Source organism: Phodopus roborovskii, unplaced genomic scaffold (assembly GCF_943737965.1).
Source record: "Phodopus roborovskii unplaced genomic scaffold, PHOROB, whole genome shotgun sequence".
Lineage (NCBI taxonomy): Eukaryota > Metazoa > Chordata > Mammalia > Rodentia > Cricetidae > Phodopus > Phodopus roborovskii.
Genome location: NW_026126646.1, coordinates 2,696,126 through 2,712,304, shown reverse-complemented (window position 1 = coordinate 2,712,304; position 16,179 = coordinate 2,696,126). Strand labels below are relative to the sequence as shown.

Genomic DNA, 16,179 nt, shown 5'->3' with positions numbered 1-16,179 from the left:
CTGGCTGCTTTTCTTCTCTGATCTTCAGGCAAGCTTTATTTGTTAGATCATAAACAAAATATCACCACACCCAAAGAGTTGAGGACAGGTCCTGGCTTAATGGGTTACCTCAAATACCTTCATGTTGGGTGGCCAGATGGTTCAGGAGACGAAACTGCTTGCAACCAAGCCTGATACCCTGGGTCTGTGGATGGAGGGACCCGACTCATGTCGGTTGTCCTCTGACTTCCGCACCAATGCCATGGCCCATGCATCCCTCCCCATCCACATATACAGAGACTTAATGTAATAAAAGATGTAAGTAAGTTCTCACCCTGGAGCAGAGTCTAGAATGCTTCTGATCCTAGGGTGTGAGAGCTGGCCTGGAGAAGGGTTCATCCTCCTCCTCCCTGGGCAGCCTCTGCTTTCCGGTCCCCAGAACAAGGGTCCTCAAGGCCATGTTTCTTGAAGCATTACACAGAATCAGGTGTGGGAAGTTGGGTTGGGCATGGAGACAGCCACAGTCCCTGGGATGAGCCCAGGGTGTCCCTCCAGACGGTCAGTGTCTATTTGTGGGGGTGAAGAGAACATTCCTGGAAGAAGACACCCCTCTCCCACCCCCTAGCTTTCCACATGCTGCTAGGATCAAAACATTTGATCATTGCAAGATGATCACACAGGGCGTGGCAGAGCTCCAGGTCTGGGAGTAGAAGTGCCCAAGGATTGTGGTCTGTCCTGCCTGGGGTCTGGATGGGGACTTTGCAAAGGGTTCTAGCTCTTGGGAGAAGAATTAGCTGAAGTCCCTGCTCTGACTTTATTCTCGTGTGTGTGTGTGTGTGTGTGTGTGTGTCCATGTGTGCATGTGTATGCATGTGTGTGTATGTGTGTGTCCATGTGTGCATATGTATGCATGTGTGTGTCTGTGTGTGTGTGTGTGTGTTGTGCTCCCATCTCCACAGGAGCGGGCAGCAGCGTGCATCATAAGTGTAACAGTGCCAAACACCGCATCATCTCACCGAAGGTGGAGCCACGGGCTGGGGGCTATGGGGGTCACTCGGAGGTGCAACACAACGACGTGTCAGAGGGCAAGCATGAGCCCAGCCATGGCAGGGGCACAAGCCGGGAAAAGAGGAACGGCAAGGTGGCCAAGCCATCACTGCTGCACCAGAGCAGCACGGAGGTTTCCTCCACCAACCAGGTGGAGGTCCCCGACACCACCCAGAGCTCCCCGGTGTCCATCAGCAGCGGGCTCAACAGCGACCCAGACATGGTAGACAGCCCAGTTGTCACAGGTGTGTCCAGCATGGCAGTGGCCTCTGTGATGGGGGGACTGTCCCAAAGTGCCACAGTGTTCATGTCTGAGGTCACTAATGAGGCCGTGTACACCATGTCCCCCACCGCCGGCCCCAATCACCACCTCCTCTCGCCTGATGCCTCTCAGGGCCTTGTACTGGCTGTAAGCTCTGACGGCCACAAGTTTGCCTTCCCCACCACGGGCAGCTCAGACAGCCTGTCCATGCTGCCCAGCAATGTGTCCGAAGAGCTGGCCCTCTCCACCACCCTCGATGGTGGCCGGAAGATTCCAGAAGCCGCCATGAACTTTGACCCCGACTGTTTCCTCAATAATCCAAAGCAGGGCCAGACATACGGGGGTGGGGGCCTAAAAGCTGAGATGGTTAGCACCAATATCCGGCACTCGCCGCCTTCGGAGAGGGGCTTTGGCTTCACCAGCGTCCTCACCAAGGAGATCAAGACCGAAGACACCTCCTTTGAGCAGCAGATGGCCAAAGAGGCGGCATATTCCTCCTCAGCGGCAGCTGCAGCGTCCAGTTCCCTTACCCTGAGCGCAGGATCCAGCCTCCTGCCATCGGGCGGCGGTCTGAGTCCCAGCACCACCCTTGAACAGATGGACTTCAGCGCCATAGACTCCAACAAGGACTACGCGTCCAGCTTCAGCCAGACGGGCCACAGCCCCCATATCCACCAGACCCCCTCCCCCAGCTTCTTCCTGCAGGATGCCAGCAAACCCCTACCCCTTGAGCAGAATACCCACAGCAGCCTGAGCGACTCTGGGGCCACCTTTGTGATGCCCACGGTGAAAACGGAGGCCTCGTCCCAAACCAGCTCTTGCAGTGGCCATGTGGAAACGCGGATAGAGTCTGCTTCCTCCCTGCACCTCATGCAATTCCAGGCCAACTTCCAGGCCATGACCGCAGAAGGGGAGGTTACCATGGAGACCTCGCAGGCAGCTGCAGGGAGTGAGGTCCTCCTCAAGTCTGGGGAGCTGCAGGCCTGTAGCTCTGAGCACTACTTGCAACCAGAGACCAATGGGGTGATCCGCAGCGCAGGTGTCCCCATCCTCCCGAGCAATGTGGTGCAGGGACTCTACCCGGTGGCCCAGCCCAGCCTGGGCAACACCTCTAATATGGAGCTCAGCCTGGACCACTTTGACATCTCCTTCAGCAATCAGTTCTCAGACCTGATCAATGACTTCATCTCTGTGGAGGGGGGCAGCGGCGCAATCTACGGGCACCAGCTGGTGTCGGGGGACAGCGCTGCACTCTCACAGTCGGAAGATGGGGCGCGCGCACCCTTCACCCAGGCGGAGATGTGCATCCCATGCTGCAGCCCCCAACAGGGCGGTCTGCAGCTGAGCGGCACCGAGGGCGGGGCCGGCACCATGGCCTACATGCATGTCGCCGAGGTGGTCTCGGCTGCCTCTGCCCAGGGCGCCCTGGGTATGCTGCAGCAGAGTGGACGGGTGTTCATGGTGACTGACTACTCCCCAGAATGGTCTTACCCAGAGGTAAGCTTCAGGCGCAACCACATGCCGCCCTGCCACCCACCTCACCTGTGCCATGGCTCAGCCTGGAAAGCTTGTTTGCATGTGGCCATTTGGATGGAGCTGTGACCGGAAACACAAAGCTGCCCCCTCCCATGGTGGCTCTCAGACTTTACTATAGCAAGGAGTTTCCCAGTCAGCTATCCCAGGAGGCAAATGCTTTCAGCTCTGACCAGAGCAGACTGCTGTGCTCTGGCCACAGCCTTGGCTTTCCTTTCTTTCTCTTTCCCTCTCCCCACATCTGTCTCCCGCCCTCTCCTCTCTCTTTCTCCACCCACCCTGCTTTTGGGGATGAAGGGTGCCTTGGTGCCACTTTTAAAGCACCTGGAAATCAACATCGGGGCCTGGGTTATCACTCTCTGTGGCTCAAGCTTGACTTCACTAAATCAAATGGGGAAACTTCCCACCAAAAATAACAGGGAGGGTGAGACTCTGGAACACTCAGCCATCTACAAGGTCATGGTATATGACCCAGGATCCAGCCTGTGCTCCCCTCGCCAAGGGCTGATTTCCTGGGAGCTGACCTTAGAGACGACTGCTCTAACAGGACTGTAGGAAGACCTAGGTCTTGCCTCAGGGACACTGGAATAGAATGGGCTAGGAAGGGGGAAGTGTGACTCTAGACCCCCCCCCAAACACCTTGCTTGCATGGAGCAGAGCTTGAAAACCTGCCTGGCCATGCTGGCACATCCTCTGTATCAGACATTTTATCCCAGGGGTGGCTGTCCATAATTCTTGATCCTCTGGCCACATCGCCTAGGTGACAGGCAGGGACCAGGTTCATCTGTCCTCTCCTCGGTAAAGCCAACTTAATGCCCCAGGTCAGAAAGGTATCAGAGTGGTCCAGGCTGCAACCCAGACTCTGGACCCACAGCCTGCACAGCTGGCCGCTCTCTAGCCAGAGCAGCTGTTGCCCATACAGTCTTGTGAGTGTGCATAGGATGGTGATGGAAGCAGAGACCACTACCTCGCAGGGAGAATGGCCGTGAGCATGGGCCTGGAGCTAGCTGATCTAGTATGAAGCTTGGTTCTACACTTATACTCAAGTGACCCTGGAGAAGTTGCCACCTTCTCCATCTCTAAAATAGCAGCCATGGAGGGACCGGAGAGATGGCTCAGCGATTAAGATCACTAGCTGCTCTTCCAGAGGCCCTGGATTCAATTCCTAACACCCATGCAGAAGCTGACAACTGTCTGTAACTCTAGTCCCAGGAGATTTGAACCCTTCTTCTGGCCCATTCAGGCACCAGGCACACACGTGGTACATAAGCACCATGCAAGGAAACGGCCCATACACATAAAAAAAATTAATTAAAAAAATGCAAAGCAGCAAAGGGACCCTGAAGTCTCTGAAGAGTAATGGCATCAGGTGCCCAGGCAAAGCCAGCCCTGCCCACCTCCACTCCAGCCCCTCGGTCAGCACCCAGAAGAACCCCACTGGGCTTCCTCTTGGTATGGTTTGGCTGTCAGCCTGCTCTCCTAAGCAGACATCATTGTACCCCCTGCTGTTCTCACCCAGACTCCTCCAGGAAGCTTGGGGAACCGTGTAAAGGGATCGGGAAGGAGAGATGAGACGATTGTGTGTTCTGGGAAGGCCATATCCGCCTTCTGACCCTTTGGGCCCCAGTTCCCTTGCCAATGCAGAAGAGAAAGAGTAGGCATGAGACTGCCATGTCCTAGGACTTGGGAGGAGCAGCCCTCATACATAGGCATGCTGCACGTTGCACGCTGCACGCTGCATGCTGAAACCACGCCACCGCATATCACCTAGCAGGCAGGATGGCTTTGTTCCCCAGCCTGCGAGTGTGCGCCCAGGCCAGCACTCTAGCCCCTGCTGAGGTCCCCTGTAAGCCCTGCTGCCTCAATTCTATGCAGCCTTCGACTATATCCTAGAGACCGTCAGTTCAGCAGCTCTCCACCAGAGGGCAGTCCAGGATGGCAAATGCAGCAGTAGTCAGGGTGTCCAACCCTGATTTTCCAGAAACCTTGGTAATTCCTGGCACCCTGAAATGGCAGCAAAGCAGAATCAATTTGATTAGAGGAAAAAGCCATTTTTGTGCCCAACAGACTTCATGGTGAAGCCGCCTCTGAGGTGGCTTCCTCCTTGCCAGGCTCTTCTACCCAGAACCCTTTCCCCAGGATGGTGCACCCCACGATGGCGCAGTCACGCCGTTCTGTAAGAAGGGAAGCACTGCTCTCCCGATATGATATGTCCCCCCTCACAAACCCCTTGTGGGCATCATTTCCAGGTATCTTACCTTCTTCCCCTGCCAGCTGATAAAGGAATACATGTGAGCTAACTCCCTCAGAAGCCCAGTTTGAAGTGTGCTCTGGCAAGCTCCGGGGGAACTCTCTAGCAAGCCCTGTAGCTGGGACCTCACTTTAAGTCACAAAGATGGGGTCAGGCTATGTGGTCACTTGGCACACCATCCCCACCAGCTCTAAACTGCAATGGTTCCCAGGCATGCCATGCCTAGCCTGGCCTACTGGCTCCGTTCTGAGTGTGCTTCCCTCCTACCTCTGCTACATGTCTCCTACATTACCCACTTGGGTCCCCAACACACACACACACACACACACACACACACACACAGGGCCGTGTGCCTTAGCATCTGCCCAGGGTACGTTGGAACCCAAGGCCCTGCATCCCAGGACCCCCAGGACATAGACCTCAGACCGCACCAGTGCCCCTCCCTAACCCCCCCCCCCGCATCAGCTCCTGCCACTGGCCCCTGCTGCACCAGGAAGAAGAAGCCGCAATTAGAACTGTCAGACACGCACTCATCACAAGTGATTCAGTGCAGCCAGGCAAGTGGTTGCCATGGGAACCGCCCCTGGAACTGATGGATGCTGAGGCGTCCTGCGGCAGTTGCCATGGAGAAGGTCTTGATGTTCTCCAGTCATCTCCGCAGCTCTTTGTTCCCCCACAGCAACCCACCGCCACGCCAGCAGCTGTGGATTGCAGTTGTTATACTCGCCCCCCCCCCCGTCACATGATGGCTGCCTGTGACCTTTTGAAGCTAGCATTCTCCCATTTCCCAGGGTCCGTGGGCAGGACATCACACCCAGGCAGCCATTTCCAACTCCTACACCATCACTATGAGAGGGCCCTGAATCCACTTTATGGAAAAGAAAGGTATCTAAGGAGGCCACAGCCACCAGAGGGATTGGGCTACTTGCCCGAGGTCACGGTTACCGAGGTCACGGTTACCGAGGTCACGGTTACCGAGGGCAAGAGCCAGACACAGGGAGCTGAGGGTAAGGTTCAGCAGCTAAGAGCACTGGCTCCTCTTGCAGGGAGCCTGGGTTCAATTCTCAGCACCCACGTGGTGGCTCACAACCATCTGTAACTCTGAGGGCACCAGGCAGACACATGGTACACTTGCATACATGCAGGCAAAAATATACTCATGAATAACCCAAAATGGAGGGTGCATTCTGGTTTTGGAATGGAATTCTACAATAAAGTGACCTTAGCTGGACATCCCCACCCAGAGGAAAGCTTGTTTTGCTAACACGAGAGGGTACCTTCCTGCCAAGGGCAATTCTGCTGGCTCTGGGCCATCCATGGCCCCAGAACACCACCATGGTAAACAACATCTGCTACTTCTTATGTCCAAGGCAAGTCCTGCCATGCCAAAGTCTGGGTTCTGAGGAACACTGCGGGGGGGGGGGGGCGAGGGGGACTTAAGAGCAAAGATGGGTACGGAGTTTGGAGCTCCCTTCAGGCAGGGACAGGCAAGGGTTAAGAGGAGCAGACAAGAATGAAGGAATGAATAGGAGACAAGGTCTAATAAATAGCAGCAGAGGACAAGGGCCTGGCTTGCAGCGGTGGGGAAGTCAGGGCTCACTGCCACAACTCTCCCAACTGGCCTCAGCTCAGCCTCGCTTTAGCTCCTGGAGCGCCTCTCAGCCTTCTCTAGCCAGGCCACCAGGTGGCGCTCTCCACTCTGGCCAACACAGCTCTCCGCCCCCCTGCAGGGAAAGGTGTTTACTTGTTTGGGGGTGGGGTGGATGAGCCTCTAGGGTGGGTCTATCCAAGGTTAGCCAGGAGAGCCAGAGGCCAGCGCCCCTGCCCTCTGCATCCCCGGGCAGAGCATCCTTCCACCCCGAATGACCAGCCTCTCTTCTTGGCTAAGCCGTAAGTAGGGGACCTCTAGCCTCCTCCACCTGGGGCTCTGGAGAGAGAGACAGAGAGGAGGTGCCATTAATCACAAGCGGGAACAATGGTCCTGAACGGGTTTTTGCTGGGAGCAGCCACACGAGGCTACTTGTTCTAGGGTATGCCTGCTGGCCAGCCAGAGCAGGTTAGGGAGGGCCGAGCCTCTCTGATCCGTCTCACCCTTGGCACCTTGGGTCTGTGAAGACAGTTTTCCATCCACTGGAGCTGAGGAAGGTCAGCTAAGGCGCTGGCAGGGCTTCCAGGCTGGTGCCTGCATGTGTGATGCAGCGGTGCCAGCCAGGGGCCGTTCTTCGTGTCTACAGCGCTCGAGGCACCCTGAGCGACACAGCAGGCCCAGAGCGGGAAGCTCGGCCTGGATCCCAGGCCTCAGCTCAGTTCTGAGGGAGGGCTGCATATGAATGCATATGAATTCTGAAAGCTTCTGTGCTTTTTCTTTCCCCGTTCTTGACCCCACCCACTTCCTGAGCTGCTCCCCTCGCCACCTCCTACCACACCCTGGGGTCCTGGGCTTCCCTTGTTTCCCGTAGGAACATCTGTCCCTTGGGGGGGGCAATGACGACACTGTTTTCAAATCTGAGTCCCCTCCACCTCTCCCTATATGCATGCCTGAAAGTCCCGTGTCCTCCCTGTTTCCTTCCTGGGGACCCTGCTGGCTGGTTCCCAGGCACACCAGTGGGCTGAAGTGAAATGGGAACCCTCGTTCCCAGCTAATGCCAAGGAACCCTGAGGTGCACAGGACAGTGTCAGGGTGCTAGGTGCCAGCTGAGGAAGGCCTCTGGGGGTCAGGACAGCTGCAGGCCTTTCTTCAGACTGCCTGGGCTGCCGGGGTGAGGCTGGGAATCTGCATGCTCCTCCTCCCTCCCCAGCGAAGCCTGCAGCTGCAGGGGTCCCCTCCTTGGCGCTGCTCATCTCCATTCTCTCTCTGTAGGGAGGAGTGAAGGTCCTCATCACAGGCCCATGGCAGGAAGCCAGCAATAATTACAGTTGCCTGTTTGACCAGATCTCCGTGCCCGCATCCCTGATTCAGCCTGGGGTGCTGCGTTGCTACTGCCCAGGTGAGGAGGCTGTGCCCAGCAAGGGCGGGGGTGGGACAGACGGAACGGGGACAGTAGACTCTGAGTCAGCCTCCTCGGGGTGACCTTGAGCAAGTCAGGCCATTACTCTGCTTTCCTCAGCCATGAAGAAGCATGCCCACGCAATCTGTTACATCATCCGTTGAGGCTCACAGACCCCATGTCAACTGGGAACACCAGGCATGCTCAGTGGGGATTGTGGAGAAAACATAGCAAGGGGACTATTTAAAGACCCAGTTAGTCAGGTGACATAGCCAAGGTGGCCCCAGCTGGGGCTGAGCCAAGGAAACAGACAAGATCCGGTCTACGGCAGGGCTGACCTCACTCCTGCCTCAGCCCAGGCCGGCCTAATGCAAGGGAGCTCCAGGCCTTGCATTCACAAAACTAGTCTGTCTGGGGCTCAGAGCAGGTCAGAGACATTCAGGGAAGCGTTCTGTGTGTAGGAACTGTGGGCAACTGGGTGGGGTGGGGTGGGGTGGGGTGGAGTAGGGTGGGGTGGGGTAGCACATTCAGAATAAAGAACACAACCTCCCTTAAGAGATTCACCCAGGGAAAAGGATAAGCACATATAATAAGTTTTCCTCATGGAAAGCCAGTCAGAGCTCTATGCCATACCTCTGTGGGTCTGTCCTCTCGCTCCCTCACCCCCCAGGCTTCAGCATCCTTTAATTCATGAGGTCTTCAGAACCCCTGTTTACCTGAGAAGTTTCTAAGGGGCCTCAGACATCCAGACATGTAAACTTGGTAAATAAGTCAGTCACTGGTAACAAACCATTTAACAAAAAAATTATTTTAAGACTATTATTTAGTATTCATATAATTTTATCACCTGTTAAAGATGAAATCAAATTTGCATACTAACAAAATGGATGGGTTTGTTTATTTTTCCACAAAATATTAAATCTTAGCTATTTGGCCAGGCAGTGATGACATACACCTTTAATCCCAGTACTCAGGCAGATCTCTATGAGTTTGAGGCCAGGCTGGTCAACAGAGCTAGTCCAGGACAGCCAGGGCTACATAGGGAAATCCTGTCCTGGGGGGGGGGGAATCTTGGCTATTTGATACTAAAGGGCATAGAACATCAATACATTCCAGTTGACAAATATCTTGATTTTTATAATCGTCAATACTGAGAATGCCAATTTACATAAATATGTAGTGAAAAATGGCAGAAATTTGCTTACAGCCACTTTAGAAATTATTGGAAGAGTTCTGTCTTAATCCCAAGGCATAGTTCATTTAATGATTTTTTTTGTTTTGTTTTAATGAAACTAATGAGCAACTCAAAAAGCAACCTCTACAAGCAAACATTCTAGTACAACACGATCCAAATGGACTAATTTGATACTTATGTGCTGAGAAATGACAGGAACTATTTAGTCTCTGCTGTCAGTAATTAAGCTGTGTTTCCGTCAGAGCAGAGAGAACACTGCAGTTCATAACAGGCAAATTCCAGGTCAGAGCTGAGACGTCTCAGGCAGCGTTTGCTGGTGACATGTGCCGTGGCAGCCATGGCAGAGTGAACCACACGTTTTGTGTTCAGAACCAAGTGTAGTGATGTCACTCAATCCAACCCGGGCAGGGAAAGGATTGTCAGGAGCAGGGAGGAGTCACTATGCATGTATGTTGAGTTTTTGATTATTGAATGTTTAGAAACCTTTTATTGTGCCATTCCATCTGGCAACACCCTATGGTATCGTGACCTACACTTTAGGGAGCCATGATCTACTTGGATTGGTATCTCTGTCTGGCTAACTCATCCTTGATCTCTGACCATATCTACTTTCCCACCAGCCTGTGGGCCCCATGAAGGCAGAAGATTGTGTCTTTCTTAGACACTGTTGTGTCTCCAAGGCTAGCAAAGCACCTTAGGGTCCTGGAGGTCTGTGAAGGAGTAACTGAGTCTCCAAGAGTTTGAAAGCAGTTTGGAAAACATGAGCTTCCTGTTTTCTTGGGCGAGACTGGGTAAATCCTTGTCCCAGCCTTGCACACCACCAGCTGTGTGGACAGCTTGTCTACCTGGCCGGGGCAAGGGACAGGAGAGGCATAAGGAAGAGATGAGATGGGGTGGGCAAAGGCCAAGGGGCATCCTACGTTGTCTGAAGCCAGAGAGCTTGAGAAAGGGAGGTGCGTGTAGCAGAGGGCCAGGATAGGGATGGGAAATAGGGTCTCCCAGGTCGAAGCAGGCTGGCCAGGGCTGTGCAGGCCAACAGGGACCCTCGGCACTCTTCTGAGGTCTCCTCAGTGCCTGCCTGTTTTGCTCCCCTGGCCCCTGTGACACTCTGGAGCTTACAAACCAACCGCTCCTCCTCTCCCCTTCCCTCCTCTTCCTGACCTCTCCTCCCTTCCTAGCTCATCCCCCCCCCCGCCCCCGCCTTCCTGTACAACCCACCAGATTAGAATGCCCTGCTTTAGGGGGTTGGCATCAAATGCTCAGCTCAGTCTAGTGCCTCCTTCACCCTACATGTCTCAGGCAGCCAGGTCCCATCCAGCTGGCCACCCTGGGCCTAGACAGCCCACCCCAGCACAGAATTCAGGGCAGCATGCTATAATCTGTCCACCGGGAAGGAGACTTGCCCGACCTATAAATAGACGTAGCTTCCTATACCTGGCTAAATCCCTATACCTGACAAAGGACTGGGCTTTGTATGACCTCTGTATCCCAGTTCAGGACCCAGAGGATTCTGGTAGCTAGAATCAATCCCATGCAGATACGTCCTGGTTAGTCACAAGCCATCTGTGTAGCTTCACCTTGGAGATTGGTGTCTCTGAACCTCAGTCTTTAGAGCCCTCCTTCCAGATGTCTGGGAACAGGAAATGACAAAGGGTCTTGAAGCTCTTGCCTCTAGTGATCCTCTCACAAAAGGCCGTGAGGGGACAGAACCAGAGCTATTCCAATGTCTTTGGGTATTCTCGTGACCTCACCGCTTCCTGGGTCCCAGTGGACTCAGAGTCCACCCATGCCACTTTGCCTAGTCACTGGGACACTGCTGAAATACCCCATCTCCAACCAGATGCTGCAAAACTAGAGGCTGAGTGCCATGGTCTGGCTGCTGGGCACCTCCTGTTGGCAGCCAACCTCACAGAGCATGTCCTTTGAGGATGTCTCAGTTTCAACATCCAGATCGAAACAGGTCCCGTTGGGTGTATTGATTGATCAGTTCACTCACTCATCGTTTCCAAATCATTTGTAAGAGTCTTCTGTAGGTGGCTGAAGTCCCTAGGGGCACCTGACTCAAAGAGCTTCTAGTCCAGAGAGGCCTGGTCAAGTATAGGGAGATATCCATGTCCCCCACCCCCAATGGGCGTGGTCAGTCAACCAACTATATCCTTGGGAGGTAATAGAGTGGCTAGGGATGTCAGCCCAGGATCTCCCAGGGGAAACAGAAGCTGATCTTAAAGGAGAAGCACCAGACACTAGAACCGAACTGGCCTTGCCAACGCAAAGGGTCTCAAAGGCAGGTGGACACAAGCCAGGCCACCTTAGAGGCCGAGATGGGGAAGGGAGAGATCTGGAGAACACAAATGCCAACTACTCGGCAGCCTGGTGCACCTGCCTGCCCAAAACCAGCCCTGACTGAAAACAGAGCTCTGCCATGTTCACACTGTCACTGCGACAGTAGACACTTGGACTGGGACTGTCCCGAGCTCAGGGGCAGTCAGCCGGGTCAAAGCGACACAGTGGAACAGAGAGGCAAGAGGTGGAGGAGTCTACCAAGATGTCTGCTGGCTTGCACGTCCCACCTGGTCTCCTAGGAAGTCCTCAGAAGGCAAAAGTGAGCAGAACCCGTGTTAAGACAGCTCAGCTAGCAGAGTTGTGGATGGACTGACTGACGTCTCAGCTGCTGGGGGCTGACAGGGAGACAAAGTAACAAAGGAGCTAAGAGATGCCATAGGGGCAAGTAGAGAGGATATACACAGTGGCAGCTCCTTCTCCGACATGGGAGGCGCATCCCCTGGAGGCTGGCAGAAGAAGGATGGCACCCAGCCAGTCTTGGGAAGGGTGGAATAAAGAGTCACAACAGGACAACAGGCAGACGATGAGGGGAGCACAGAGGCCCTGAGGCAGGCACAGGTTTGGCAAATTGGAGTCTAATTTAATTGTACTTGCTGGGAAGTCAGTGGTTTTAGGCAGCGGGGTGATCTGTTCTAAATTGTGTATTTAAAAGATGTATTAAAAGATGGGTGTGTTAGCGCCTACCTTTAATCCCAACACTGGGGTGTGGGGTGGGGGCAGAGGCAGGTGGATCTCTTAGTTTAAGGCCAGCTTGACCTACATAGCGAGTTCCAGGCCAGTCAAGACCTCATAGTGTGACCATGTCAAAAAAAAGATTATTCTGAGAGAATTAGTTGGAGGAAAAATGAATGGATGGATGGCAAAGTCAGGGGGACAAGGTAAACTTTAAGGAAGAAGACTCCCCAGGTAACTAAACTAACCTCCTCTCAGAGTGCTGCAACCCCCCCACGAGACAGCCTCCCCAAGACAGCCCCACCCACAACAGCCCCACACACAACAGCCCCACCCACAACAGCCCCACACACAACAGCCCCACACACAACAGCCCCACACACAACAACCCCACCCATGCCCTTCCCTGCAGCCTTTGCAGCAGGAACACTGTTGCGCAGGAGGCGTGAGTGTCAGCACAGGAAGGCGTGGTCATTGCCGAGAGCAGAGGCAGAACCCTCACAGACAGGAGGCCAGGATTGCTGAGGGAGAGAGGGAGTCAAGGGAGCTGGGCCTGACACCTTCCGCACGGTGGTGAGGATGCCCGAGACTCTGCTTCATTCAGCAGTGCTGGAAGTTGTATAGCTGTCAGGACAAAAGAGCCATGGTAAGGGGTCTTCCCTGGGACTCTGGACACCAGAGGCTACAGCTTCCCCACCTCGAGAACAGAGTTCCTCCGTGGGGTCACAGTCCTTCCTTCCTGTTGGTAAACCAGGCATGTCTGTAGGAGAGAATAGTAACCACAACCTTGGCGTTTTGCCCAGGGATGTAGTCGGATGGCAGAAGACTCTGGGTACCATTGGGGGATCCCTGTCCAGAGACATGCCATGGGAAGTTCTGCATGACCCCCACTACCATGAAGCCCATTCTTCCAGGTTGTATCCTGCATCAGAGCAGGAAAACCTACTGGTCACATTCGGAGAGTGATATCCCCCAAACCTGCTTTCCACACACCTCAGTTGGAGAGAAGCCACGGCCGATGGGTTTCCCATCGGAAGTGGGATCTACAGATGTCCTCTGGGGGAAGCCAGAGCTTCACCCTGTCCTAGGAGCAGCTGACTTGGATGGCTTCCTCATACCCGTAGGCTTCTGAAAGCCAAGAGCCTAAACAGTAACACGATCCTTGTGTCCTCCCTGGAAATCCGGCCAGCCCACTGGGGTGGCCCTTAGCATTGGTGTCCCAGCTCCAGAAGAGCAGTGCCCAGAAAACATAACCTGACCCCTATTAGGGGAAGAAACCATAGCATAGCCACTTCTGCCTGTGGACATTTTTGGGGACCACAATACAGCAGCCTCACCTCAGCAGAAGTAGGTCCCCACCTCCAGCTGGCTTCACTTCTGCCTAATGAGAATATTTCATGCACTTTACTCAGCTCATTCAGGAATAAGTAAGCCGAGCCCTGAGTGTGCACTAGAATACAAGACCCTGCTTTCCCAGTCGTTGGAAGGCAGTGCAAGATTTTCACTTGCATCTCTAGCTCAGTACCTCCCTGGCCCACAGCATCTCGGGCCAACAGGGGCCACAGGAAGCTACAGATGAAATGCTGGCTGTCAGTAGGAGGCCCAGGAGCTCCTAAAGCATTGAGGGTGTTACATGAAGTGAGTCAGGGCATGACTGCAGGAAGAGGCGAAATAAATACAAATCCTCAGATGTTCCCGAACCTGGGAAGGATGGATGTGCCAAGCCACCTGTGCTGAGCTCAGGTCCCTGCCCATCACAGGGAGCAGGATTAAAACCACAGAGGCTTGCTGGGTGTGGCAGCGCATACCTTTAATCCCAGAACTCAGGGATGGAGGCAAGCAGTTCTCTGGGAATTTGAGACCAGCCTGATCTACATAGTTCCAGGCAAACTAGGGCTCTGCAGTGAGACTCTGTCTCAAAAACCAAACAACAACAACAACAAAACCAAGACAATAAACAAGCAGAGGTTCCTCTGGGGATCCCAGCCAGACTCCTGCTGAATCCGCAGCCCAGAGTTTCCCCAAAAGTGTCACCCTTGAGCCTTATGGGATAGGCAGGCGTGGGCAGGGTTAATGGTTGTTAACTGGAACCTCACCCTGACCTCCCTCTTTCTGACTTTCAGCCCATGACACTGGTCTTGTGACCCTACAAGTTGCCTTCAACAATCAGATCATCTCCAACTCAGTGGTGTTTGAGTACAAAGCTCGGGCTCTGCCCACACTCCCTTCCTCTCAGCACGACTGGCTGTCATTGGACGGTAAGAACAGTAATGGCATTCTGGTTACCCTGTGGGTGCAGAGGGAGAAGGGTTGGTGCATAGATGTGAAGAAAGAAGGAGCTGGAAGAGAGGGGCAGGAGCGGGTATCAGGGTGGGCCAAGGGAGGACCCGCTGAGTCCTCCCATCAGACTGTGAAGGTGCCATCCGTCAGCCTGTGTCTCGTTACTGGCTCGCCCCATCTTAATTCAGCCCCTCTTGGGGACAGTTGGAGTGTGTGAGGCTGGCTTATGGCTGTCACTCCCGCCAAGGTGTCCGTGTAGTCAAACAAGCTTCCAGGAGCTGCGAGAGCGCCGCAGCAAGTCCAAACAGCTACTATGCCCTCCAATGCCGCTGCTGTGTTTCCCACAGGCAGAAGGTCCTGGAGGCGTGGCCCAGCCCCACACCCCCTGGATGGATAGCAGTGTGGGTGTTGTGGGACTACCTCAGGCCCAGGCTTTGTTCAGATTCAGAGGCTTGGGTCACCAGGCTGTGTGCCTGAGATAAGTAGCCCTGTCTCCTCCCGAAAGCTCTACTCCCACCACCCTGGCCTCTTGGCTGTTTTTATTCAAGTCTCTGCCCTGTGCAGCTTCTAAGACAGGCCTGGGCTCTTGACTGTGGCTGAAAGTATACTGCAAAGGAGGGGGTAGAAGTTGTTGGCTTTGGAGGGGCAGAGGCTTCCAGAATCGGTGGCCTGGGCCTTGAGTTGGTGGGTAAGTTTCTTCCTCCCAGGGTGCAACAGTCTCTGCAGGGAAAAAAAAAAAGACAAAGACAGGCTACAGCGCTCCAGGGTTAGAGGCTGCCTGCCTGCCTTCCCTACCTGGGCATGGTGCAAGCCTGGGTGAACTGGTACAGAGGGCACAAATCCAGGTACCTAGGCCTAAGTACCTGGGGAGGTCACAGGGGTCATGGGTACCTTTGTTGGGGCCGCAACATTCCTCCCTCCCATTGGCTGCTGGTTCATACCCTACACACACACAGATCTTTCTAGAATTCAATGTGTTCAGCCCAACCTTATCCCTGTCCCTGCTCCCCCGCCCCCAGGTCACAGGATGCTTGGCAGCTGAACTCTCCTTGGCCCATGGACTCTCCAGAGCTACTCCCAGGGGTGGTTTGGGGTCAGCAGGCTTCTGCACCCTGGCAGCAATGCCTGGGAGCACCGTGCTGGTCTTGGCAGCATCCCTGGCTGGGACTGGAGCCAGTATGAGCTGATGACCCGCAGTGTGTAAGGGCAGGGCGACCAGGGGCTCCTATTCAGGAAATCCGGTTTCAGTTTTGCAGAACAAATGGGGAATGGAGCAGGAAGCTTTACAGACTCCCGGCTCTCCTAGAGTGGCCCAGGTAGCCTTGCTAGAGTAGAACCTAAGGGTGCTGGGACCTGTCTTTCAACACAGTAGGTAGGGCCCTGTCTTCAAAGCAGAGTCTCAGGCTAAGCAAGGCCTTCAAGCACACAGAACGTCTGCTGGTCCCTGGGAGTGCAGACAGCCGGGTATGCTTGTTGGTGCTTATGAAGGCAGGGGAGGGTGCTGTGAGGAGTAGCCTGGCCACCTCATAACAAACACACCCCTGAGTCCTAGCCTTTGGGAGTGGACCTGCTGCCAAGCTGGGCACCTGCTTCCCTGCAACCTCCTGCTCCAAGGCTGAGTGTTCTCTTC

General features: G+C 54.5%; 1 protein-coding gene across 1 annotated transcript in view; it reads left to right on the top strand.

Moving 5' to 3' along the window:
• The window catches only part of Camta1 (calmodulin binding transcription activator 1), an 804,682-nt gene that overhangs the window by 721,622 nt on the left and 66,881 nt on the right, over window positions 1–16,179 (top strand). Inside the window, exons 9-11 of the mRNA XM_051173965.1 lie at window positions 939–2,785; window positions 7,933–8,059; window positions 14,393–14,527. Of these exons, the coding sequence (XP_051029922.1) occupies window positions 939–2,785; window positions 7,933–8,059; window positions 14,393–14,527 (2,109 nt within the window). The remainder of the gene's footprint in view (window positions 1–938; window positions 2,786–7,932; window positions 8,060–14,392; window positions 14,528–16,179) is intronic.